This window comes from Ceratotherium simum, chromosome 21 (genome assembly GCF_057802395.1).
Source record: "Ceratotherium simum simum isolate JZ-2026a chromosome 21, ASM5780239v1, whole genome shotgun sequence".
Taxonomy (NCBI): domain Eukaryota; kingdom Metazoa; phylum Chordata; class Mammalia; order Perissodactyla; family Rhinocerotidae; genus Ceratotherium; species Ceratotherium simum.
The window spans coordinates 21557790-21582369 of NC_141920.1; the positions used below are offsets into that span (position 1 = coordinate 21557790).

General features: G+C 52.6%; 1 protein-coding gene across 1 annotated transcript; it reads right to left on the reverse strand.

Annotated features, from left to right (window-relative positions):
* Nucleotides 1-11512: 11512 nt before the first annotated feature.
* SLC32A1 (solute carrier family 32 member 1) lies at nt 11513-16250 on the reverse strand. Its single transcript, XM_004430406.3, has 2 exons — nt 15386-16250; nt 11513-13013 (listed from the first exon to the last, which is right to left on the reverse strand). The coding sequence occupies exons 1-2, from the start codon at nt 15776-15778 to the stop codon at nt 11826-11828; spliced, it is 1581 nt and encodes a 526-aa protein (XP_004430463.1). The 5' UTR covers nt 15779-16250; the 3' UTR covers nt 11513-11825.
* Between the last annotated feature and the right edge of the window lie 8330 nt (nt 16251-24580).

The following is a 24580-nucleotide window of genomic DNA, read 5'->3' on the forward strand; positions in this document are numbered from 1 at the left end:
GAATGCATGATACCATCAAGTCCGGCCCCTTCCTGGCCTCTAGAGCTGGGCGCTAACGGGGCCCGCCTTTTCGCCTAGCCACGCCCTATGTCGCCTAACACCTTCAACCGCCCTTGACGCCGCCTCCGCGCGCTTACGCCCTTAGCTTTGCTGTCAAGGAAACAAACTCTGAGGTGCTGACGGTGTTCAGTTTCCTGACCAGGGAACTCGCTACGCAGGTGTGCTCACTTCGTGAAAATTCATCAAGCTGTCCACTTATGATTTGTGCACTTTTTTGTATGCATGTTATATTTTATAATACAATATAAAGTTTAAAAATATATATATATTTATTGATTCCCACAGACTGTGCTGTCTCACTGAAACCTCAAACGCTGAGAAAAGGACTGTAATTGTTCCTCACAATGTATAATATCTCTTTTAGTGGTGTAACTCCCCCCCATGGTCTTCTAGCTTGGTGTGATCATATGACTAAGTTCTGGCCAATGGGAATGGGAGTGGAGGTGATGTACCCCCCCCCCCCCGTTTTAGCTCTAAAAGGATTGGGCATGCTCTCTTCTGCCCCATTTGCCCCTTTCCCCTAGCTAAGGCGATCAAAAGAATTGGAACAGCGGCCTTGTACTACCCCCTAGCTTTTAGAACACTTTGAAAGATAAAAGCAATTAATTATAAAAGGTGGCTCTGAATAAACATCCTTAGCAAGAGATGAGACCTCATACCTTTCTTAAGAACCTCTGTGAACACTTCTAGCCAGGTTAGGAGCCAGCCTGGTGGCAAAATCAGATTAAAAGTGTTGCCTTCCAACACAAGCCCATTGTCTCAGACATCCGAAGGTACCCATCATTAAGCTGAGACAGCAGGGACAAACAATACAGACACTAGTAAATATAAGTGAATGTAAGTTTAAGAACTATCTCTATGGAGCTGGCCTGGCGGCGTAGTGGTGAAGTTCACGCATTTGGCTTCCGCCCCGGGTTTGCCAGTTCGGATCCTGGTGCGGACTTACCGGTCATCAAGGCGTGCTGAGGTGGCATCCCGTATGTAAGAGCTACAACTCTACAATGACAATACACAACTAGGTACTGGGGCTTTGGGGAGAAAAAAGAAAAAAAGAGGAAGATTGGCAACAGATGTTAGCACAGGACCAATTTTCCTCAAACAAAAAACTATATCTATGTGCATTAACATGGAAAAATCTCCCAAGATACATTTTTAAAAGATGGAAGTGAAGGCATTACAGTGTATAATGAACTCCCTTTAAGAAGGGGTGGGGAGGACAAATATATATGCTCTTGCTTGTATTTTCATGCAGATAGACAAGAGACTAATAAAAAAGGTTTACCTGTAAAGAGAGGGGATGAGGTGAGTGGGTCAGGTGTGGGAGACTTTTTCGATGCATACTTTCTGATATATTTTTGATTTTTTGACTGTGTGAATGTATTACCTTTTCATTAAAAAATAAGCTCTGTGTATAGGTGAGGTAGATTGGATTGTTGTCAGTTCTTCCCTCCTCTGTAATAGGATTATACATCCAGACTATCTGCCAGGTAGTTTTGTAGGGCCTCTCACTATAGACTTGGATAGTGGGCTTGGTCCTGTGATTTGCTTTTAGCCAATGGACTGTTAACCGAATGTGACCTGAGCAGAAGCTTTAAATGTGCTTGTGTGGTTTAGACCGTCCTCTTGCACTCCCGCAACTAGTCATGAGAAGAACATGCCCTGAGTCTAAAGAAGATGAGAGACACATGGAGCAGACCCAAACTGCAGCCTGGAGCCAAGTCCATCTGACTTGCAACCTCAAGTTGAGCTGCCCCATGGACCCATGAACAAGAAAAATGTTTGTTCTTATAACCCACTGAAATTCTGGAGTTGCTATGCAGCATTATTGCAGAGAAAACTGACTGATAGACTAGACCAATGCTGTCCTGTAGTACTTTCTGCCTTGATGGAATGTTCTACAATCTGCAATGTCTAATGTAGTAGCCACTAACCACATGTAGGCAGTAAGCACTTGAAATGTGAGTAGTGCAACTGAGGACCTGAATTTTCAGTTTTATTTAATTTTAATTTACACTTAATTTAAATAACCATATGCAGCTAGTAGCTATTCTGTTGGATAATATAGTACCAGACAAAATCTACATCTGTGATTATTAGCCCAAGGAAATTACTAGAAGAAAATAGATCAGAAGCCTAGTGTATCAGTTTCCTAGGTTTGCCATGACAAAGTACCACAAACTAGAATGGCTGAAGACGACAGAAATTTATTTTCTCATGGTTCTGGATGCTAGAAGTCAAAAATCAAGGTGTCAGCAGGGCCATGCTCTCTCTGGAGGCTCTAGGGGAGAATCTGTTCCTTGCCTTTCTCTTAGCTTCTGGTGTTGCCAGCAATCCTTGGCTTGTAGACACATCACTCCATTCTCTGCCTCCATTGTCAGGTGGCATTCACCCTGTGTGTGTGTGTGTCTTTCTCCATCAATCTCTTTTCTTATAAGGACACCAGTCATACTGGATTAAGGGCCCACCCTATTTCAGTATGACCTCATCTTTGCTAATTACATCTGTACATATGCAACAACCCTATTTCCAAATAGGGTCACATTCACAGGTACCAGGGGTTGGGACATATCTTTCTGAGAGACACAAGTCAACGCATAACACCTACTGAGTTTTGAGGGAATTGTATTGCCAAGAAAACACAAGCCTGGACTCCAAAATTCTGTATATGTTTGACCCCTATCATAACCCTAAAATCCCAAACCTGCACCAAGAGGAAGCCGGGTGTGAAAGCTGTGCAACCTCAAACAGGGGATAGTCTCCAAGATACTCAGGGGGATAATGGATAAGAAAGAACTTGTCAGGGCCGGCCAGTGGCTTAGCGGATAAGTGCGCACGCTCCACTACTGGCTGCCCAGGTTCGGATCCCAGGCGCGCACCGACGCACCGCTTCTCCGGCCGTGCTGAGGCTGTGTCCCACATACAGCAACTAGAAGGATGTGCAACTATGACATACAACTATCTACTGGGGCTTTAGGGAAAAAAAAAGGAGGATTGGCAATAGATGTTAGCTCAGAGCCGGTCTTCCTCAGCAAAAAGAGGAGGATTAGCATGGATGTTAGCTCAGGGCTTATCTTCCTCACAAAAAAAAAAAGAAAAAAAAAGAAAGAACTTGTCAAAGAGCAAAGCCAAGAGCCCCCGAGAACAATGGACAAGGGAGTTCTCCCTGCACCGAGAACTTACTCCATTACCAGGACAGGGAATCCATAAATTCCTGCCCAGCACAATTTGATCGTTGCTATAAACCAGTGACCACTGTGTGTGGAGCTTTAAAAAGTACTGATGCCTAGGTCCCACCCTGAGATTCTGATTTCATCATATGGGGTGAGGCCCGGGCATGGGGAGCTTTATAATCTCCCCACATGATTCTAATAGAAAGCAAAGTTGAGAATCAGTGCTTCAGGGCCTTTTGCAACTCTAGGTCTGGTTTGCAGCCCAGCAGCCTCAGCATCACTTGGGAACTTGTTAGAAATGCAGAATCTCCAACCCCACCTAGACCTAGTGAATCAGGAACCTGCACTTTAACAAGATCTCCAGGTGATTCACATGCATATTAAAGTTTGAGAAGCATGGGTCACGTCCTCTTACCAGCTCTGATTTTTATGTGAGAAAGAAATACAAGTTCTATTTTTTTCAAGCCACTCTCATGTTGGTCTCTGTCTTAACATACACACATTTAGGTGATCAGGTGATGCACATGCTTTTGTTCCTGAGGGAATCTACATGGCAGGACCCAAATCTATGGAGCTGTCAGAAAACTGTTCCAAGGGGACCGACCCGGTGGCGCAAGCGGTTAAGTACGCGCGCTCCGCTGCAGCGGCCCGGGGTTTGCCGGTTCGGATCCTGGGTACGCACCAATGCACTGCTTGGCAAGCCATGCTGTGGCAGCATCCCATATAAAGTAGAGGAAGATGGGCACAGTTGTTAGCCCAGGGCCAGTCTTCCTCGGCAAAAAAAGAGGAGGATTGGCAGATGTTAGCACAGGGCTGATCTCCTCAGGAAAAAATAAATAAATAAATGAAAAAGAAAAAAACAAAAAAGAAAACTGTTCCAAGGAAACCATGTGCCATCTAGTCTGCCTGAAGCTTAGCTGGGAGGATGTGATGGGAATGGGCATCAATTTGAGCTGTTGAGATGTGATTCATCATGGCTGACCAAAGCCTTGTGCTCAGCCCAGCTCAGGGGTCCTTGGGCCAACTGCCTGCAAAAAGGAAGAGATATAATGTAGCCGAGGAGACAAGCAGCAGATTCAGGCTGGAGACAAAGACTTTACCACAGGGTCTCCAGATTCTACGAACCCACTGATAGGATCATTGGACTTAGGGCATGCTGTGGCCGTTTAGTAACCTGTCCCTTTGCCCATGTTGTTGACACAACCTGAGATGCTCTGCCCTATATCATCTGCCTCTAGAATCCTACTCATTCTTCAAGGCCCAGCTCAAGTCTTACCTTGGTCTTCCTTTGCTGGGGGACAGAGCAGAGTGTCCCATGAGGTGCTTGCTATGGGGCAGGTGCCCTTCACTGCAGGTGAGTGAGAGCCTTGGTTGGTGAGAATGTGGTAGCTAAGTTAGTGCTGTGTCCTCCACTCAGCCCTCTGGATAGGGCATTTGCTCCAGCTGAGATCCCTGCTAAAATGACAAAGCCCAAAAGAGAGAAATAGGTAATAGGGCCTGGGAGATTAGCAGCCCCTTCAAGAGTTTCACAAGGGCTCAGGCAGCTTTGAGATTTTGAGGCTCTTCTTACATATGTCCTCCAACCCTTAGATTTATCTGGCCTTGGGAAAATAGTTCAGTCAAGATGAACATTTTTGTTGAGGGTCCGCTTGAGCCTTAGCTAAAATTGGAAGCGTCTTGAGCTTGAGGCTTGGGCCAAATGACATTGTTCTTATTTAAGTCTCCAAGACCTGTCCCAAGGTCCCTGTTGCAGATCCTGTTGGAGCCCTGCCCATATTCCCCTAGATACTCCCAGCTCCCATGCACACCAACTCACTGGCGTCTTTCTGTAAGCACCTGTGGCTCACTGTATGAGGGCTTTCACTGGCTGCAGGAACATGCTGGGGTTGGCACAGGGCAGCCTGGAAATGCTGGGGAGTTGCCCCCATGATCATCCCTCCACCAATAAATGATGGAAATTTGGGGATAAACACACCAGCTTTCTTGCCGCTCAGGTGTGATTACTCTGAAACCTCCCAGAGATCTCAGATGGATTAAGCTCCAACTACCCACAGGAGCTTACCCGCCCATAAAGTTCCCTTAATCAACTTGCCTTCTTCTTTTCCTTTCCCTCTCTCACTTCTCCTCTGTGCTCCTGGTGCTTCCTTCTATCAGTTTCCACTTGAACTACTTGCATTCAAATCTTTCTATCAGGGTGAGTTGCTGGGGAAACTCAACTTAAGGCTGCCTCATTTCAGTCCTCATCTTCCTTGACCTGCTCTTGAGCTCTCTCTTTCTTCAGCTTCCCTTGGTCTGCCTTACTTACTTGTGTTCTTGGACTCCTCCTCTTTATACATGCTTCTTTAGAGTGGAGGCTCCATTGGAAATTTCCCAGTCCTGATCTCACTCTTCTTTGAAAGCTATTCCAGGGATGCTTCTTCCACTCCACGCTCTGAGATATAGAGACAAAGATACCCAATCTCTATGCCTGGCCCAACTTAAGATGCTCTTTGTCCAGAGAAAGGAAACAAATTCTCTCCCTTCCTGCTTCTTGAAACCTGTCCTTCTTCCTCAATTCCAGGATGTCATTGTCTTTATTCTTCTCCTAACTCTCTATTCTTTATCAGTCTTGACTCCTCCTCCTTTTCCTTCTCCTCCCTTGCCTGACCTTGAAATATTGCTATTCCGCAAGGTCCTTGGCCCAGCGTTCTTCTGATTTTCATCCACTCTCCTGGTTGACCTCATACTTTCCTGTCACTTCAGTACTATTTATATATTGATGATCTTTTTGAAAATGCGTTAATTTATCCATTTATTTATTGAACAAAATGTGTTAAGTACATTCGGTGTGTCAGGTCCTGTGTTAGATAGTGGAGATACAGTAGGGAGCCACACAGAGAATGTCCCTGCTCTCGTGGAGTTTACTATCCTTAAAGATTGTTGCCATGGACCCATTTATCTTTCCTTCTTTACTTCCTTTCACCCATTGATCCAACCACTGATCCTTCTTTTCATCCATTCATTCACTGACCCATTCATCTGTCTATCCATTCTTTCCTTCATCCTCTGATCCAACTATTCATTGGTTCATCCATCTAACCATTGACCATCAAAGCATGTACCCACTGACCCATCTATCTATTCATTCATCCATCCACCCATTGATTTAACCTTCTCTATATTAGTGATCCCAAACCAATAGCACATCAGGAACTTAAAAAAAAAAATCTAGGGATGGGGGAGGGAATAGGAATGTCTGAAAAGCTCCCCATTTGATTCTGATTCACCTAGCCTGGCACCTGTCTAAGGATAGATATTTGGGGACCACTGGATTATAAACACTGTGAATACCGGAGCTGTCTTAGTTTAGCTTTCCTGAGAAGCAGACCCCAAGACAAGGACTCAGGTTCAGTTAATTTATTTAGGAGGTGATCCCAGGAAGTACAAGTGAGGGAGTAGGGGAAAGGAGACAGGGAAGGGGAAAAAAGCCAAATAAAAGGAGCTTTGATGAGCTTGTAGACACCTGAGGTTCGATACTGTTGAGTACTCTCCAAGATACCTTGTGGAATAGGCCTCAAATAATCCCATCACAGGACAGGAGAAATGCATTTATTGTGGATTGACTGAGTGTTGGGGGGCTGTTAACTCCCCCAAAATTCCAAGCTGTGCTCCCAAGGTATCCTAGAAAGCCCTCAGGCAGAGGAGAAGAGAGACAGATGGAGGCGCTTGCCATGGTTCACTGTCAGGTTCCTAAGAAGTGGCGCCAGCTTCAGGTAAATTCAGGTGCATCTAAGGGCATAGGGTGGGGCACCGACCACTACCACAGAGGCCACGTCTGTCTTGTTTACCACTGCATCCTCTGGGGCCTAGAACAGTCCTTAGTCCAGTGTGGGGCCTATACTGTGTGCTCAATAAATATTTGATAAATAAATCCTGTGTACCTACCAGACCTTGTGCCAGATACTGGGTAATACCCATAATTCCTTTGTGCTCTCCCTTCCGGCTGTACTTCCTTCACCAGTCTAGACACTGTACCATCCTCTCTGCAGCATCCTCAATCTCTTTATCCTCTTCCCATCCCACCCCTAGAGGGTTTCTGGGAGCTGCTAGAAGTGTAAAGCTCCTCCCACCGCGCTGGATATGGCTGGGCCCTCAACACTGCTGGACCATTCTGCAGGGTATATCCCTGGCCAGAGACCTCTCCTTGCCTGGCCCTTCATAGACTCCACAACTGGCAGAGATGGCACCCACAGGATCACTGGGGAATCAATTGTATCCAGACTCTTGAAAAGACTCAATCCAAACCTTTAGGGAGCGGAGTTTCTCTCCCAAATTCTACTGGCCTGGGATTATCATGAAGCAATTGAGGGATTTGCTTAGAGAGAAAAATTTAAGAGGGTGCAAAAAAATTCAATAAGCAAGATATTTTATGCAATATTTTAAAAAATCAAAATTCAAAAGTGAACTATGGGGCCAGCCCTGTGGCTTAGCGGTTAAGTGCGCGCGCTCTGCTGCTGGCGGCCCGGGGTTCGGATCCCGGGCGCACACGGATGCACCGCTTCTCCCGCCATGCTGAGGCCGCGTCCCACATACAGCAACTAGAAGGATGTGCAGCTATGACATACAACAATCTACTGGGGCTTTGGGGGGGAAAAATAAATAAATAAAATCTTTAAAAAAAAATAAGTGAGCTATGATGTTCAAAATAACATGATGAACAAAGTAATAAAATTTGAAGTAAGGACAGGATTGATTTTGCTGATGTTTCCTTTTGTCTCACTCTCAGTATGGCTGAGCATAGCGCTGCTCCTGGTCCTGTGCTGTCTGAAGGTCATTGTTGCTGATCCTGCACGCCTAAGTATTTGGGAGGGAAATATAATGGTGTCTACAACTTTGAAATGCATTTTTTAAAAAAAGGGGGATTCTTGAATGAATAGATGAATAAATATGGGATAGATAATCCAGCACCATAAAATGTTAATTGTTCAATCTAGGTAGTGGGTGTATGGGTGTTCAGTGTAGAATTCTTTCGCCTTTTCTCTCTGTTTGAAATTTTTCATAATGTTAAATGGGAAAAAATGAAGAACAGTGGGAAGGACACCCAAGGCTTGTTCCTGGGGTCAAACCCCTGAATCTCTGGATGTCCAGGCCTGCGTTCCCCACCACACCTTCACTGGCAGTGAGGACTGAGCCCTCCGGCCTGCCTGGACTGAAGTCTCTCTCCGGCCCTTGCGCTTGAGATCCCCCCTCCCCACCAATAGAAGGCCCTGGAATCTCTCCACTTCCTGACTGGTCCACGGAGCCTGTTTGGCTCCCTCCATCCCTCCAAGTTCCTTAAGTGGGGAACTAACGTAGTCCCTAGGGTAAGACATCATTTAGCAAAACGTGTCCAATAATATAGCATCCTTCTATGTTTGGGGGAAAAAAACAATCAAAAGCCCACTTTTGAAATATGGAGGACCTGAAAATAAAGCACTAGAGATAAGCAATAATTAACTGGGCAGGGCAGGGGATGGGGATGATAGGGAGGCAAGAAGCCTTTAGGAATCTGGGGTGTGCACGAAAGAGTTTACCCAAATTTGACAGGGGGAAACCTTCTTTGAGGGCCAGCAGCTTGTGATCTCACCCCTGGGGGGCGAGGCAGGACAGCTTCAGGATCCGGTGGCAGCAACGCCTAGGTTCCTTTGAGGGACAAGCGTCTTGGTGGTTCGGGACCGGGTCCCAAGGCACTGGGCCGGGTGCGCTGACACATGGCTGCTGCGGATGCCGGTAGGGACAGTTTATCAGGCTCACAGTAAGAACTGAAGGGAACTGATGGGACCCTGGGGGCCTGAGGAGGATTCCCCTCTCCTCCTCAATTCAACCTCTGAATGAACCTTGCCAGGCCTATGGCTTCTTCGGACTCAGAAAGCCAGCTTACTGTGGACCGAGGAGAGCTTAGGAGTTCTTCCTTTCAACTCTGCCCATACACTTTGAGGCTGGGGGGTGGTGGGCAGAGATGTGTCCCGTCTACTTTTGTTCGCTATTTTTCTCGGCTGCCTGAATGCGAGTCTGGGGATGGGTGTTCTACCGCCAAGCATGCAGGGTTTCCCTTGGGGCATCTGGCTTTCCCACCCTGCCATCCTAAGGACCCGTGGCAGGGCACCCAGGCTCCTGCAAGCTGAGCGCAAAGCCCGGAGCCAGGACACAGTGGAGCAGATCCAGGCAAGTCCATATAGGTGGCAGCTGCTATTCGGAGCCCACCTGGTGTCTCATTTGTCCTTTTAAAGATGGGAAGGATGGAGCTGGTGCCGCGTGATGCTCGCACCTTCCCTTCTACTGCAGAAGTCCGGGCTTTTTCTGAAGGCTACGCACCATGCCTTGACTCAGAGTGCACCCCAGGGTCCGTGGACCCCCTGAGCAGCAATGCGAGGCAGGGCAGCAGAGGAACAGTCAGCTCCCTGGGCCTGGGAAACATCAGAGGGCGTATGGGGACTGGGAACTGAGGATCCTCTGGCCAGCTCTGGATGCTGAAGGCGCAACAGTAGCGACAAAGGGGGATTAGGAGGATGACAGCGGACATCTCTATTGGCCGGTTTAAATCATCAGAGCCGCAGGCAGCCAAGGGGGCCAGATCTTATCCCACTTCTGCTCCCACTCCCGTCTGCTGGCAGAACCAGTGTGGTGGGAGGTCACTTCTGTCGCAGGCACGTCCATACGGTTGCTCTGCACACACGCAGCACACACATTCATCATGGTTCTCACAAGACACAGATGCAGCCTTCCCCTGACCCCACACGCATATCTTCACATGGGCTCTCTCTCTTGCTCTCTCACGCTCTGGTCCTCTGGTCGCATCGGGCAGGGAGAAATGGTAACCTTACTCAGGCATTCTCTCGGTTCTTTCCCGCGCGCAGATAGCACGTGGAGAAATTATTCTAAACGAAGCCTCTGTGTTGGTGGTGGAGACCAAGAAGCTCCCGTGTGGCTTCTCTCGCAGTGAGAGGACCCCGGGAGCCGCCCAGCCTTCCTGCGCTCCCAGATCCCATCTGGAAAGTCTGACCATGACCCTTTCCAACCAGCCTGCGACTGGATCTCCTGGAGGCAGTGTGAGTGCTGCCCCTGGAGTCGGATCTGCATGAAAAGGACTGGATCCTCAGGGTAATTCAGGCAAACACATTCTCACAGGCTGCTCAAGAAAAGGGGAGACTGGGACCAAATGGCTCCAGCCGTTGACTCTAAACAGCCAGATCTCTTGGCCATGGCTGTGTAAACCCCAGCGTGGGACTGGAGCAAGTTTCTCCAGGGGAAGAGATGCCTGCCAGGTCAGTTGGCGCCTGGCCCTGGGGTCCCTAGAAATTACATAACTCGCCGCCGACTTCCTTTTTAGCCCCCTTCGCAGTGGGCAGTCGCGTGTGGATTTCTGTGTGTCCTTGTTTATTGCCTGTCTCTCCCCTACTAGACTGGAAGCTCCAGGACAGGGCTGACTTTGCTGCTCCCTGCACCCAGTGCAGTCCCAGCTCTGACGGGCTGTCTATAAATATTTGTTGAACAAAACTTTTTTTGTCCATAAAAGCCTTTTTTTTCCCCTTCTTTTTTTTTGGCTTGGAGGTTGAGAGCGTCCACCGAATTCTCAGATGGATCCAACTCCGGGGGGAGAGATTCAGAACAAACCTTGTCCTGGTGGCTGGGGGCTGAGGACACACTGAAACCACCGCATGCTCCTTCCCCTGCGTCCCCCAAACACCTGGAGAGCCTCCTCTTGGTGCAGACCATCCTCCTCGCTGCCTGGAGCTCTCCTGGGATCCTGTAACTATAGCTGCTTCTCCACCCCCATCTGCTTCACCGGGTCAGGGATGCGAAATGCAGAACTGACACGAAGCTGAGGGCACCTTTGTTTCTTCTTTATTTGCGGATATAATTATGCACCGCACTCTAAATTAGAGATAGAATTTTTTTCTGATACACATTTCATCTTATTTACCACGAGCACACCACACGCACAGTAGAACAGTTCCACAACCTGATAAATTGCACAAGATGAGTTTGGATTCCTGAAAACCGGCGGCAAGCCGGCCTCGCCGGGGCTTCTCGCCTCCCCGCCTCGCCGAAGGAAATCGCCCACCCGACACAGATTTCCCGGCCAGCCTTTCCCGCTGCAGGGTTGAAATGTCTCCGGAATGGGAAGCACTCTCGCTGGAAATGGCTGGACACTGCAGATTCCTAACACTGGATGGCTGTGAAATGTCCCCCCAAGGTCAAGTTTCTGGGCCTGCGAGCTGTGCCCCCTCTCCCTCCCTTCCCACCCCCCTTGGTGACTGGGACCAAAGTGTTGGGGTCCCTCGGGGTCCCCCCTGGAAGGACAGAAAACCCTGCCCACAAATGCGCCCCCGCCTCCCCCTGAAACCAGGGTGTTGTGGAAAAGAAAGGACAACAGAAACGCAGACGCTATGGATTATGGATCCCTATCCCCTCCCACCCCCATCCCCAGTAATCAGGAACTAGGAACCAGAGATGTTTTAAAGCTTGGCTTCCCAAGCGCGGCGGCAGGGCGCACGGGGCTCGGGGTTCGCGGGGGTGGGGTGGGGCGGGGAGTGGGGAGAGCGCGGGAGCGCGGCGGGGACTCGCCCTCGAGCTCTAGTCCTCCGCGTTGGTTCGGTAGGCCTCAATGAGGCCCTCGAGCGAGTGCACGAAGCCAGACACGCTGCAGATGCCGCCAATGACGAAGATGGCGACGTCGAAGAAGACTTGGTGCCACAGCAGCTTGCGCCAGAGCAGGCGCAGGTGGAAGAGGCTGGGCAGCAGGAAGCAGAGGCCGGCGCCCGTGAGGCTGCCTGTGAGGCCCATGAGCAGCGCGAAGTGCGGCACATAGATGGCCATGAGCAGCGTGAAGACGACGAGCGCGCAGCGCAGCGTTAGCCCCCAGGATTTGAGGCGCCCGTCGCCTCCGTAGCAGGTGGGGAAGAAGGCACGGCTGCCTTCCTGGAAGAGCGACTTCTCCAGCACTTCGACAGCAGCGAAGAAGGGCAGCGGGTAGGACAACAGAGCCTTGGCCACCAGGAAGATGTTGACCACGGCGCGGATGGAACCGGGCAGGTTATCCGTGATGACCTCCTTGGTCTCGTCGGCCCAAGTGAGGTAGGCGACGAGTGCGAAGAGGCCTTTGAGCACGCAGGCAGCGATGTGCGTCCAGTTCATCATGCAGTGGAACTCGCTGGGCTGCTGCATGTTGCCCTCCAGCGAAGGCAGGAAGATCTGCGACGTGTAGCTGAAAACGATGATGCCAATGGAGATGGGAAACTTCTTGACGTCGATGTAGAACTTGACCTTCTCCCAGGCCCAGTCGCGCGCCCGCGACAGGCAGTAGGCGATGACCAGGATGTTGATGACAAAGTGGGCCAAAGTGCACAGCAAGCTAAACTTGGACACGGCCTTGAGGTTCTTAAGGAAGGCGCAGGGCAGCAGCACGGCCGTGGCGATAATGGACCAGGACTTCTGTGACACTGGCAGCCCTGGGAAGCTGTTGTACATGAGGTTGCCGCTCACCACCACGTACAGGATGCAAGTCATCACCAGCTCGATGATCTGTGCCACGTTCACCACGCGGCCGCCCAGCGTGGGGAAGCGCGGAGCGCAGCACGCGTTGGCGATGGCCACGTACGAGTCCCGCACGCGCACCACCTCGCCGTCCTCGTTCTCCTCGTACAGGCATGCAATGAGGATCTTGCCGGTGTAGCAGCACACCACGGCGGCGAAGATGATGAGGAACAACCCCAGGTAGCCGCCGTGCAGGATGGCGTAGGGCAGGCCCAGCACGAACATGCCCTGCGGAGTGGAGAGGCAACCAGACCGGGGCGCTCAGCAGATGCGGCCTCGGAAGAGGGGCCTGGGGGCGTGGCTTAAGGCTATAGCCAGAAGGGGGCGCTAAGGAGAGTGAAAACTGGGCCTAAACCACCAGGAGGAGAGGTTAAGGGTAGACTGGAGGGGTGGTGTAGGGCGGTCTAATCGGAAGCCTACGTGTTGAGTCTGAGATGGAGAAGGATGTTTTTAAGGATGGAACTGAGAGGGAAAGGTGCGCTAATGGGAGGTGGGGAGGGGGTTGAGTGTGGGGTCAAGCCACAAGGAAGGAAGGAGTATGTGGAGATACTTGGGGGTTGTTCCTGGGGACAGAATCAGACGCAGGACGCTTTGCTGAGATGAGATGGGGCTGGAGGAGGCGTGGCCGGAAAAGGGCGCTGATAAAGATAGAGAGCCCGGCCTGAGCCACTCGGAAGAGGAGGCAAGGGATTTACGATGGGGCTGGAATGGGGTGCAGGGAAGCTAATGAGAGAAACGCGGGTGCCTAAGGGCCGAACCGGAGAAGGTCACACTAAAGGCGGCAGTGGGAGGGAAAGGAGATGGGGCAGGGAGGAAGCGGGGCTGAGTGTGGGGCGAAGCCACGGGGAGGCAAAAACAGAGGGAACGTGAGGATGCTCGCGAAGAGCTTTGTGGGGCGAGGCCAGAGGCGCAAGGAGGGGAGAGGCAGTGTTGGAGATAGGGAGACTCAGGGCAAGACCCGAGTTGGGTCGGAGAGGACGAGCTCTAAGGAACGGGACTAAGCGGGAGTGGTAGAGGCAAGCAGGATAAGGAGCCTACGGGGGGAAAGCGCGAGTGCTGCGGGAAAGGGTAAACTAAGCGGGAGTCTGTAACCAGAAGCCGTGGGATCAGGAAGGCAGAGCTTAGAAGGAGGGCTTAGAATCCACATGGGGAAGAAAAGCTAACGAAATCCAGGGGTCCCAAAGCCTACAGGCCTCCAGCCTCCCGCCCTGGCCTCCCTCCGGGCCTACAGAACGGGACCTTCAAAGACGCCTAGGGCGAAGGCACGGGCGGCAACGGAGGCGGGCGCGGTCCCCCGTCCCTGGTTTTGCATGGCCATCCGCCGGGCCCCGGATCGGGAGGTGCCTCGGGTCGAGCCACTTAGTGCGCGTGGCCCCACGCAGCCTGCAGAGCCCGGATCCCTGAGCAACCACGCTGCGGCCTCCCGCTCCCGGGAAATCCACGTTCTGAGTCCCAACGACCGTGCTCTCCGGGGACGCCGCTGGGGCCAAGCCGCGGGGCCCCGGGACGCCTAGGGTTGAGGCCTCCTCCGCCGGGTGAGCCGCGGCCAGCCCGCCTTCGCCAGCTCCTGGGGTCGTTGCACCGACTCCGAACCCGCTCCCGGCGGAGTCCGGCGCCGCCTGGTGGGGAGTGGGGGGTTGAGAGTAGGGGTGAAGGAGTAGCGGGCCTGGAGACCAGAGGCCGTTCAGAGCATCTAGAGGCGGCTTCGCCAGGGTCACACGCGGAGAAGCTGGTCGCCTCTTTGCGGTGTAGCCGCGATTTCGGGCGAGAGGGGTGAGTCTGTGCACAGACAGCGCTGAGGTATCACGGATCATATGTGCTTGTGTGGCACACGTGTGCGCGTATGCTTGTGTACGCCCGTATGTTCCTAACAGGGCTGCACCTGAGAGAGTGGGCGGCATCCTGTCTGCCTGAGTCTGTGCGTGTGTGCGTGTGGTATGTTCAAACGGGTTTATGCGTGTGTCCCTGGTGTGTACAGGTATGTGCTTCTGTGTGTGGGAGGCGTTGGAGTGTGTGAAGGTGCGTTTAAGGATAATCCTGTGGTGTCTGTATAGATGCATGTCGTGTGCACCTGTGCCCGGGCGTTTGTTCGTGGGGGAGGGGGCTGTGGGCATGTGTGCCTGCCTGTGTCCCTGCGCGCGTGTCTATGCGTGTGTGACGGGGGAGGAGACTTCCACCTCAGCGATTTCCCCCTCTTATTTCGTCCCGAGAATGCAGCTGTGAATCCATTCCGGAGTCCCAGGCGATACCATCCCCTCCGATCCTGATTTTCTTTCTCCCTCACGCCTCCCCACGCCCCTCCTCCTGTTTCCCTCGCTTTTGCAGGGTCTCAGGGCAAGTGTCTCTGATGGAACCTCAGCCTAGCTGTCCTGCGGCTGGGGCCACGGAAGCGGGTGCGCATCAGGGTGGGAGACACCGCCTGGGGGCGTAGATCCCCGCGTAGGGCTGAGAGGGAAGAGGGATGCGGGAAGGCGAGATCCTGGGTACAGGAGGGAGGTCTTGGGACCGAGATCGCGCGGGACGACTCGGCTGGGGGTAGAGCCTGGTGCGCAGAACTGGAGGGGGTGGCGGGCTGACAGAGCTGGGAATCCCGCGCTTACCTGGATAGCGTTGGTCACGTTCCAGCCCGCCTCCCATGCCGTGATCTTGGGCTTGTCGTGGCCTCCGAACTCGCCACCAGCCCCCACGGCCTGGTCCTTGGAGCCCGAGGGCGGCAGGGGCGCGCCGCCGCCGCGCTGGTAACGGATGTCTCCCTCGACGGGCGGTTCGGCGCCCTCGTCCCCGCAGGGCTCGCTCTCGGTTTTCAGGATGTCCATCTGCAGGCCCTGACGGTGCTCAAAGTCGAGGTCGTCGCAGTGCGCGAAGCCCACCGCCTCCTCGTCGGTGGCCGCCTGAAAACCCATCCTGGCGAACATGCCGCTCACCTTGGCCTGGGACTTGTTGGACACGGACGTGGCCACGTTGGACAGCTTGCTGCGGAGCAGGGTGGCCATGGCGGCGGCGGGGCCCGAGGAAAGGACAGAAGGGGCTGGGGACGCGGGGGACGCGCGGCAAGGTGGAGAGGGCCGAGTGGGCGCGAGGCCGCTATCTTCGCTTGCTTTCCCTGCGGCGCCCCGGGGCGCTCTGGCTCATGACCCTCTCGGCTGGCTTCGAGGCTCGCTCAGAGCTGACCCGGCGGGCGGGCGGCGGGGCTGGCGGAGCGGCGGCGGCGAATGCACTGCGGAGCTGCCGCGGGGCGCGGGCTGGGCTGCGGAGGGCGGCGGCGGCGGTGGCGGCGTCAGAGCAGCTACGCGAAGCTGGCGCGGCGCCCCCACCCGTGCGCAGCCCAATGCGCTCCTGCTCCTCGGAATCAGGCGGGTGGGGAGTGCTGGAGAGGGGGAAACACCCGTAGAAGGGGGTGTTAGGAGGGGGCAAGGAGACGAGAAAGGGGGCATGAAGGGACACAGGAGAATTGAGATGGGGGCAGGAGAAGGGCGCCCACGGGAAGGCAGCGGGAGGGAGCGCGCAAAGGAGGGGTCTCTGAGGGCGGGGTGGGGGCTGGAGTGCTGCATTTCTGGGGGAGGTGCTAAACCCGGATCCTGGCCCTTCCCACCTCCCCGCCGAAGGGAGGGAGGGAGCCCGAGCGTGCTGATTCTCGCGGTCCCGCGTCCCCGACTATCCCCTCCAGCGTCCGAGAGCCTTTCGGCCCCAGATCGTCTGGCCAAGGACGGGTCTAGACGCCCAGAAAGGCAGCAGGACAGTTACCTGTCTCAGGCGGTGCGGGCGGTCTGGACGTCGATCTGTCTCCCTGGCACCCATCACTTTCACTTAAACCTGGCCGCAAGCCCCCCTTGAAGGCAGAGGTATCCGTCATGGACCGCTCTCAAGAGTGTTCAACCCGGCTTCGGTCACTGGGGCTGTCTCAGCTTGTCCAGCGACGCCGCGATGGAAGCTCGCCACCAACCGCTCTCCAAATGTGTGCAGAATGGAGGCGAAAGGTTGGCTTTTCGCGTTCTTTTCGTTTGGGGGGTCTGGAAGGAGTCAGGACTTTATGAGGACACCTCTCGACAGCCTCATGGCGGGTCTGCAAATGCCCACGCCGAGGAGGGGCGCAGCCGGTGTCGGGCGCCGAGGAAAGAAGGGCTCGCAGCAGGCCCACGGCGCGGAGGCGCGCGGTGCGCTGGGGCCCTGCTCGCAGGGCGACCGCGGGGGCTGTGAAAACCTAGACTGTTTCTGTTGAGTGGGGTGCGCTTGTGTGCGCGCGCTAGTAAAAGAGAGACCCAGAGACAAAGACTGTATCAGATATTGCTACGGGCTGGAGCAGAGTGGACTCCGAGGGTGAGATTTGGTAACCGTATTTATTCTATGAATGTGTAGTTTTGTGCGCATTTGAGCCTGTGTGTGCGCAGAGCTTGTGTGCTGGATTGTGTGTATATGTGTTCCCTAATGGGTTGCCTGCGTTTTTGCCTGTGTGAGTCCTTTTGTAGTTGTGTCTCTGTGCGGGTCCGCTGCTAGTTATGGGTCCCTGCCTGTGTTCCCAGCTGGGCTCCTGCCTGGACTCCTCCTAGACAGTAAACAGCAGTGTTGGTGACCTGGCGGTCCCAACCAAGGTGGAGGAGGACCAGCAGCTGTGACTGGGAGTGGGGAGAAACTGAAAGACAGGAAAAGAAAGGGGCCCCCAGTCTCCCCCTTCCCACAGCCCTGTCTCTCTGAGAACCCATCTCCTCCTCCTCTGCAGTATTTCTGGATTAGCTCATGTCAGCGCACAAGTAGGGCGGCCTGAGGGCTGTGACCAGCCAGTCGGAGCTGCCAGGACAAGACAGGCTTCTCCCCTACCCCCAATCCCCACCCTCAGCCCTTGCAGTCTCCAGGAAGCTCCTCTCCAGATAGGGAACCTCCACCACATTGGACAGAGATGTGCCTAATCTCTCCCCAGGTACCCCCTTAAATTCCCCCAAGACAGAAACCCTCCCACTAACCTGAAGAACCCACTTCCCCCACCTGAGCCACTATGACAAGAAAACCTCTCTGTAGAGCCTTCCCCCAAACACAGACCCTCCAAGTCATGGCATGACTTAGAACAAAGACAGGACAGAGACTCTTCCTTCCCAAACACAGAGATTGTCTCCTCCAAAGAGGCTTTGAAATAGAACTGGTATCCCATCCCAGAGACCCTCCTCCACCCCAATCCCCAGATGCTGGGGAGAGAGATCCTTTTCCCTACACATTCCTGTAGACGAAGATCTCCACCTCTCAGTTCTCACCCCACCCCTTCTGTTTCTGGTGAAGTTCTCTGGTACCATACCAGATGATCTGGGCAGAAACTAAGGTTCCCTGGTGCCCCCCCATACACACCCAGACCCAAAGATGGCCATGGATGCCGTCTTTGACAGGTGAATCAATGACATATATGTTTCAGTTGGTCATTGCCGATTCATATGTGGGTTTTAGGAGGGTCCAAAGTGCTTACCCTCTCTTTCCTTTTCCCCTATGATGTTCACAGCTGTAGCACATGAGGTGGGCTGTGAAGTTCTTTCACTAGTGAGAAATGGGGTCATTCATTTATTCGTTCATTCGGTGAACCTTCTCACAGCCCTACTATGCATGTGACTTTCTTATGGCTGTCCCGGGAATCACCGAGATGACCCAAGCATGGTCCCTGTCTAGGCTCCCCACCCCAATTCTTTGGTTTGGGGGGAGACCTCAGAGAGCATTCAGTCCAATCATCCTTTGTGCAATGCTTAAACCATCCCTAAAACATCCTGACAGGGCCTCTCTTTCATCCTCATTGTACAGATAAGCAAACCCAGGCCCAGCAGTGAGGTGTCCTGCTCGAGGTCACATAGCCCAGGATACAGCCAGGCTAGGACCCAGAATCCTGATGCTCCTCCTGTGCTGTCCCCTCCGTGACCTCATCTTGTCCTTCCTTCCCTCTCCCTGGGTGTGGTTTGCTCTTTGGCCACCTCACTGTCAAAAGAGATAAAATTCAAAATTAGACACCAGTCCTCCTGGCTGTAATTAGATGCCAGCCTTTGGAGGAGGAATGCCTCTGTTTCCCTCCTTTCCTGCTGTTTGCAGTAAATGCTTCTTCCCAGGCTGAAGGCCGGTGTGGCCAGCTCCCAAGCAGCCCTTCCTTTATGGGAAAATCCTGCTCCATCACGTACTAGCTGTGTGGCATTGAACTACTTACTTATCTTGGCTTCCCCTTTCTCATCACTAAAATGTGAAGATAATAATAACGGCTTCATAGAGTTCATGAGAGAATTCAGTGAGATCTGGTATATAAAACGCTTAGCACAAGCTAAGTGCCCAGTACGTGGTAGCAATTATTTTATTATTATTATTGTTGTTATTGTTGTTATTGCTATACCCAGTGGCTATTTCTCATTGTTTAGGGAACAGTGAGTGTAGAAAAAGCCTGGGATTGGATCTAAGAGTCAGACTGAATTGGAATGTGCACTCTTTTGTCTTTGCCCCACCTCCCTGTCCTCACCCCTTGCAGTCCTGAGCTGACCTGAAGGGAGAGGACTGGAGGTCAGTAGTAGGACAGAGGGCAGGGGACCTGGCAGGCAGCCCCAGGAGGCAAACGGGACGACCTACCTCGCTGGTAAGGAGCTGGGCTGTGCTCTTCTGAAGCCATCAACCTCCAAATTCTCCTAATATCTCCTCTAGGGCCCCCCTCATGAGAGGAATTTGTAGCAGCTTGGCCCCCTGAGTTGAAACACAACACACATACACACAGTCCCACACGGAGAATGACAAGCCAACTGACAGATGCACAGAGAAGTGAGGGCCAACACACAGATTCAAGTACATTGGCAGATTTACACAGATTGACAGAGCAACACACACAGGTCCAGGACAGGGCGGCACACAGATAGACACGTGCAAGATTTGTACCAAGACTGCTTGGCACACAAAGAAACCAGGAGAGACACTGTAGATCCATCCCCGTGGGCAGAGTCACCCGGATAACGGGCCTAGACACACAGCAGTATAAGGACAGGCACAGACACGGAGAGTCATACACACTGACACACACACACGGGGACACACGCACACAGATTTACACTGAGACCAGTAGTTAGGTACCCACAAATGCAAGAATACCCCTGCATGATCACTGAAGGGGAAAAGAGGAGAGAACAAAGGGAGGGAAGGGGCCCAGGAGACACAAAAAGGCATATGCTAGAAGAGGGCAGCAGGGAGACAGAGCAGGACATACCAGGCAGAGGCGCCAGCCAGCAGGGCACAAAAGAGGCAGAGGTGCCACAGCCTTCCTCTTGGCCAATGCCAGAACCCAGATCTTGTGACTAAGAAAAGGGGGGCCTGGGAGGGTGTGTGGTGAGGGAGCTGGGGCTGTCTTTGCTGTCCAACTGGAGTGGGGGCGGGGGCTCTCCTCCCAGGGCTACACAAGATCCCACTGTCTTGAGGGGACTGAGCTGCCCAAGAGGGAGCAGGTGAGGGGCCCCCAGGACTCCTGCCAAGCCCCATGAAGCAACGACTGTATTCTGGATCAGTACTGCAGCCTGGCCCAGGTGAAATGCTCACCCCTCTCCCAACATGAGATCAATCCCCTTATTTTTGATGCCTTTAGTACCCAAGGGGTTAAATGCCTGGCTAATGGAGCTGGAGGCCACTTTGGGGGAATAAATAGGGTTAAATAGAACTGGGCTTATCTCCCAGAGCAGGCAGCAACATGGGGGGTGGGGCATGGAGCCCTTGAATTAATGGCCTGGAAAGCCGACATCATGAGCATCATTTCGGGGCTGAATGATCACAGACAGACCCCCTCCTCTTCCTTTTCCAGAGCAAGTTCTGTCTGTGTGCCTTTTCCTGCTGAGGGGACGGACGCTGGCTCTGTAAATCACCCTGCCCCCCCTCAAGCTGGGGCCTTGGTGAGGTTTCCCTACAGCTGGAGAAAGCCGTGCCCACCTTGCCCCAAACCAGAACCCAATTTCCTGATACTGTGTCCATGGGCACAAGGGAGCAGAGGGTGCGGCAAGGCTGAGGGCTCTGAGTGGGCAGCCCATGCCTGGAACAAAGACCCTGATTCTTCTGCCTTTGGTGGGACAAATCAGGTGGGACTATGGAGGCTGTAGGTGCTGCCTTTGCTAGCTCAGGGTAGAACATATTAAAATACATTAGTGACTGTAAATATTAGCAGTTTTCCTTGCTGAAGTAGTGAGCAACCCATCTCTGGAGGTCTGCAGGCGGAGGCTGGATGTCCTATCAGAGACAGATGCCCGAGCGAGTCCTGCCTCAGGGCAAGAGAGGCTGGATTCCATGACTTCTGGGCTTCTAAGTTCACGCCTTCTGTGCGGATGGCTCTGAGAAGGGCCAAGGGAGCAGGGGACATGGGGACCCAGGCCTTGCCCTCTGTAGCCTTTGAAACCAGCGGAAGCTGCCTGGAACTGACGGAGGAGCCCTGGACCAGACTTGGTGGGTTAGACCAATGGTTCCTGCCCTTTTCTGAGAACACAGCCTCCTATTATGCTGGGCAGCAGGGAGCATCGTGCCCTCATTCCCCCACTGGGTCCCCAGCACACAGTAGACACTCCATAAACAGTCATGGGGTTGAATTAAATCAACATCACAAAAAATTTTCCCCGTTGAACTTTTAGTGTATTAGTTGAGGAAACACACATACACAATGGCCAGAATCCAGCCCTGAATTCTGAGTTCTGTAGCTCTTCTAAATGGATCCATCCTTTACGCGCACATCACCTGCTACCTAGTTGAAAGCCAGTCATACACACACGTGTGAGATGTGGCTTTTGTTCAGAGAGGGCTTAAGGTGCACACCCGGATTCAGGGACTCCTTGCAAGACCGCCCCAAGCCCCTTAGGAATCTGTGGTCACCAGTTATAACAACTGGGAGAGACAGCTGTGGTGGAGGCTCTGACTCCAGTGAGCCCTGTGACAAGGACCTTGGGCTCCAGGAGCGCAAAGTGGGCTGTGAGTCTGACCTCCTGGACCCTCAAACCTGTTGGTGCAGAGCTAACTTTCATTGAGTGCCAGGCACTTTTGACAGCACTCTGGGGATTGCCTCCTTAAATTCCCACAATCCTGAGGTTAGTTCACTGTCATCTGAGGAGGCTGCAGCAGGGACTGTGGGACTGGACATGGGGGGATGGTGTTGGGTCAGCACAAGCAGAGGAGAGAGGGAAGTCGGAGGGACAATGATGGGGGGTGGGAGGTGTAGGATTACCAGGGGTGGGAGGCCCAGGGAGCTGGCGGCGAGCCTTGCTTTAGTTAGAAGCCTGCAGGGTTAGCCTTTGCTGGTCAAAACCTTCCGTCATGCAGATCTAGAATAGTCTGCCTCACTGAGTGTCATGGACCAAATTGCATGCCCCCTAAATTCATTATATTGAAACCCTCACCCTCAGTGTGACTATTTGGAGATGTGGCCTCTAAGGAAGTAATTAAGGTTAAATGAGGTCATGAGGGTGGGGCCCTGATCCGACAGGGTTAGTGTCCTTGTGAGAAGAGACTCCAGAGCTCGCTTTTTCTCTCCACTCTGTGAGGATACAGCATGAAGGTGGCCGTCTGCAAGCCAGCAAGAGGGTCCTCACCAGAAACTGAGCTTGGGTTGGTTTCATGTCCGTTTACAGATGAGGACACTGGAGTACAGAGAGGCTAAGTAACTTGCCCATGGTCTCATGGCTAGGTAGTGGCGGATCCAGGATTCAAACCCAAGATCAGAGCTATCATACCCTCAGCGCTCTAGGTGAGTCCTCCAGGAAGCGCTTGGGCCTGTGGGCTCCAGAGAGGGGCTGCAATCCAGATCTGGCTCCCACTGACCAAACCAATCTCCATATCTCCTCTTGGGCATTCTCCCTGCACTGATCAGTGTATATGTCCACTCTGGTCACCCTTGTCCCCCTCCCAACTACAAGGGCAACTCCTCTGGGACAGGGAGTTGGGGGGCACAGAACAGGCATACAGTAGGTACTCAGAAGAGCTTGTGGATTTCACTGAAGTCTGGGTGAGGTCTGGCCTCGGAGGGCTGGGAACTGTGTCCTAGCTTTTCCAGCTTCAGAAGCACATGGCTCTTCCTCACAGGATGGCTTAGCCCTGCACAGCTGATAAAGGCTCCTGGGACATCAACAGTTTCCTAATCCAGAGTGTGTGAGCTCTCACCCAGAATTGGTTAATTTTATATTATATTATTTTATATCTGAAAAATCTACCAGCAGCTTCTAGATCTCCTGGATGGCCAAATACTGCTGTAACTGTCATGGGCCTCCTGACAAAAGAACAGAGGGGGGCTAAATGTGGAAGCATAGAGAACCATACTCATTGTGTGAGCGGCGATTTCATTTCAGCAACACATCATCCATCACGTTAAATTAATCATGTTATTTTGAAGCTTTGTTTTTATGAGAATGGTACATTGTCTTAGCTTTTCCAGTTGTATAGAGCTAAAAGGATAAGGGTTTATACCTAGCTTTGTGTTTCTACATATTTCAGTAAAATTGTAATAAAGATAATTTGTCAATTGTTGGGAAGGGGCTGTGATATTTTTTTCCCCTTGAAAAGTGGCTTGTGTATTACTCAAGTGTGAGAAGCACGCGTTTAATTCATTCTGACCAAGTAGAAAATAAGCTTCACACATTGGTGCCCCACACACAGCCCCTGCCACCTGCATGGGTCCCCCTCCGCGGTTCGGCTCCCCCACTGCTGCCTTCGAGGGGAAATATGACAGCGTAATGAACAGTTGTATGACGTGCTATAAAAAGGCAATTAAGGGAACTATTGGACTGGGACAAGCCAGCGTGACCTGGTTAATAGCTCTGAGCGGAGCTGGGCCATGGGGAGGAGGGGAGGTAGGAGGGGGAGGGGTTGCTGCTTCACACTGAGGGGCAGAGGCTGTTCCACCCACTGCCTGCCAGGAACCAAGGGCACCCCGGCTGGCCTCATGACCAGTGGGTCCAGGGCAGCCTGAGGGGGTGCTGGTTCAGAGCTCAGCTCTGGTGTCAACTCTGCCACTCCTGGTTGAGCGACCCTGGGCAGTGGCTCAGGGTCTTTCAGCTTTGGTTTACCCATCTGTTAAATGGGGATAAAAGTGATTGTCCTAGAACTACGTCCTGGCAGTGGGAGGAAGGGGTGGGACCTTCATTACTAAACTCTGTGTGCAGCTGCACATGGAGTCCAAAGAAAGATGTTGAAGAGGTTTTCACCCTGTGTTCAGGTAGCATCTTCAATACAACACCACCCGTGAATGTGTGTGTGTGTGTGTGTGTGTGTGTGTGTGTGTGTGTCTGCGTGTCTGCCTTCTATTAGAATCAGCTCATCCAGGCTCTGCGGGATGGGAGTCCTTTGATCAGACCTCCTGGAGTCGCCCATGTGGTCATCTATCTTGAGGTCACCCCTTCCCTTTGGACCCTCCCTCTTATCTCTTTGGTCCCTCAGTCCCTGTTCTCTCCAAATGCCCCTCTTTGGGAGCCATCTTTGGCATAAGCCCACCTTGAGGATGGAGACAGAAAGACTCCCTGCCCATCCGAGTGCTGCTCCACTCTGCTCCACAGCGATGGTGGGAGGATTCATGAGACAGCACGTGAAAAGTGAAGCACCGGGGACATTGGAAATGCTCACTAAAATCTAGCGATCGTTGTTTTTGTTGTCACAGTTGGAAATGCTCTGGGTTTATATTTAATATCTACAGCAGTGCCTGACACATAGTAGGTGCTCAATAAATGTTTGTCGACTGAATTAACAAATGAAACCTGACTTGGTTCCATTATCCACTCTCTGTGATTGCACACTAACCCCTCTCTGAGCGTCAGTTGCTCATTAGTCAAATAGGGATATGA

What these genes read in the sequence shown, in the direction of transcription:
- SLC32A1 (XM_004430406.3), bottom strand. Translation starts at nt 15,778, where the DNA reads ATGGCCACCCTGCTCCGCAGCAAGCTGTCCAACGTGGCCACGTCCGTG. An exon ending in ACGTGACCAACGCTATCCAG is followed by an intron (nt 13,014 to 15,385) that starts GTAAGCGCGGGA and finishes TCCACTCCGCAG; the next exon opens with GGCATGTTCGTGCTGGGCCT.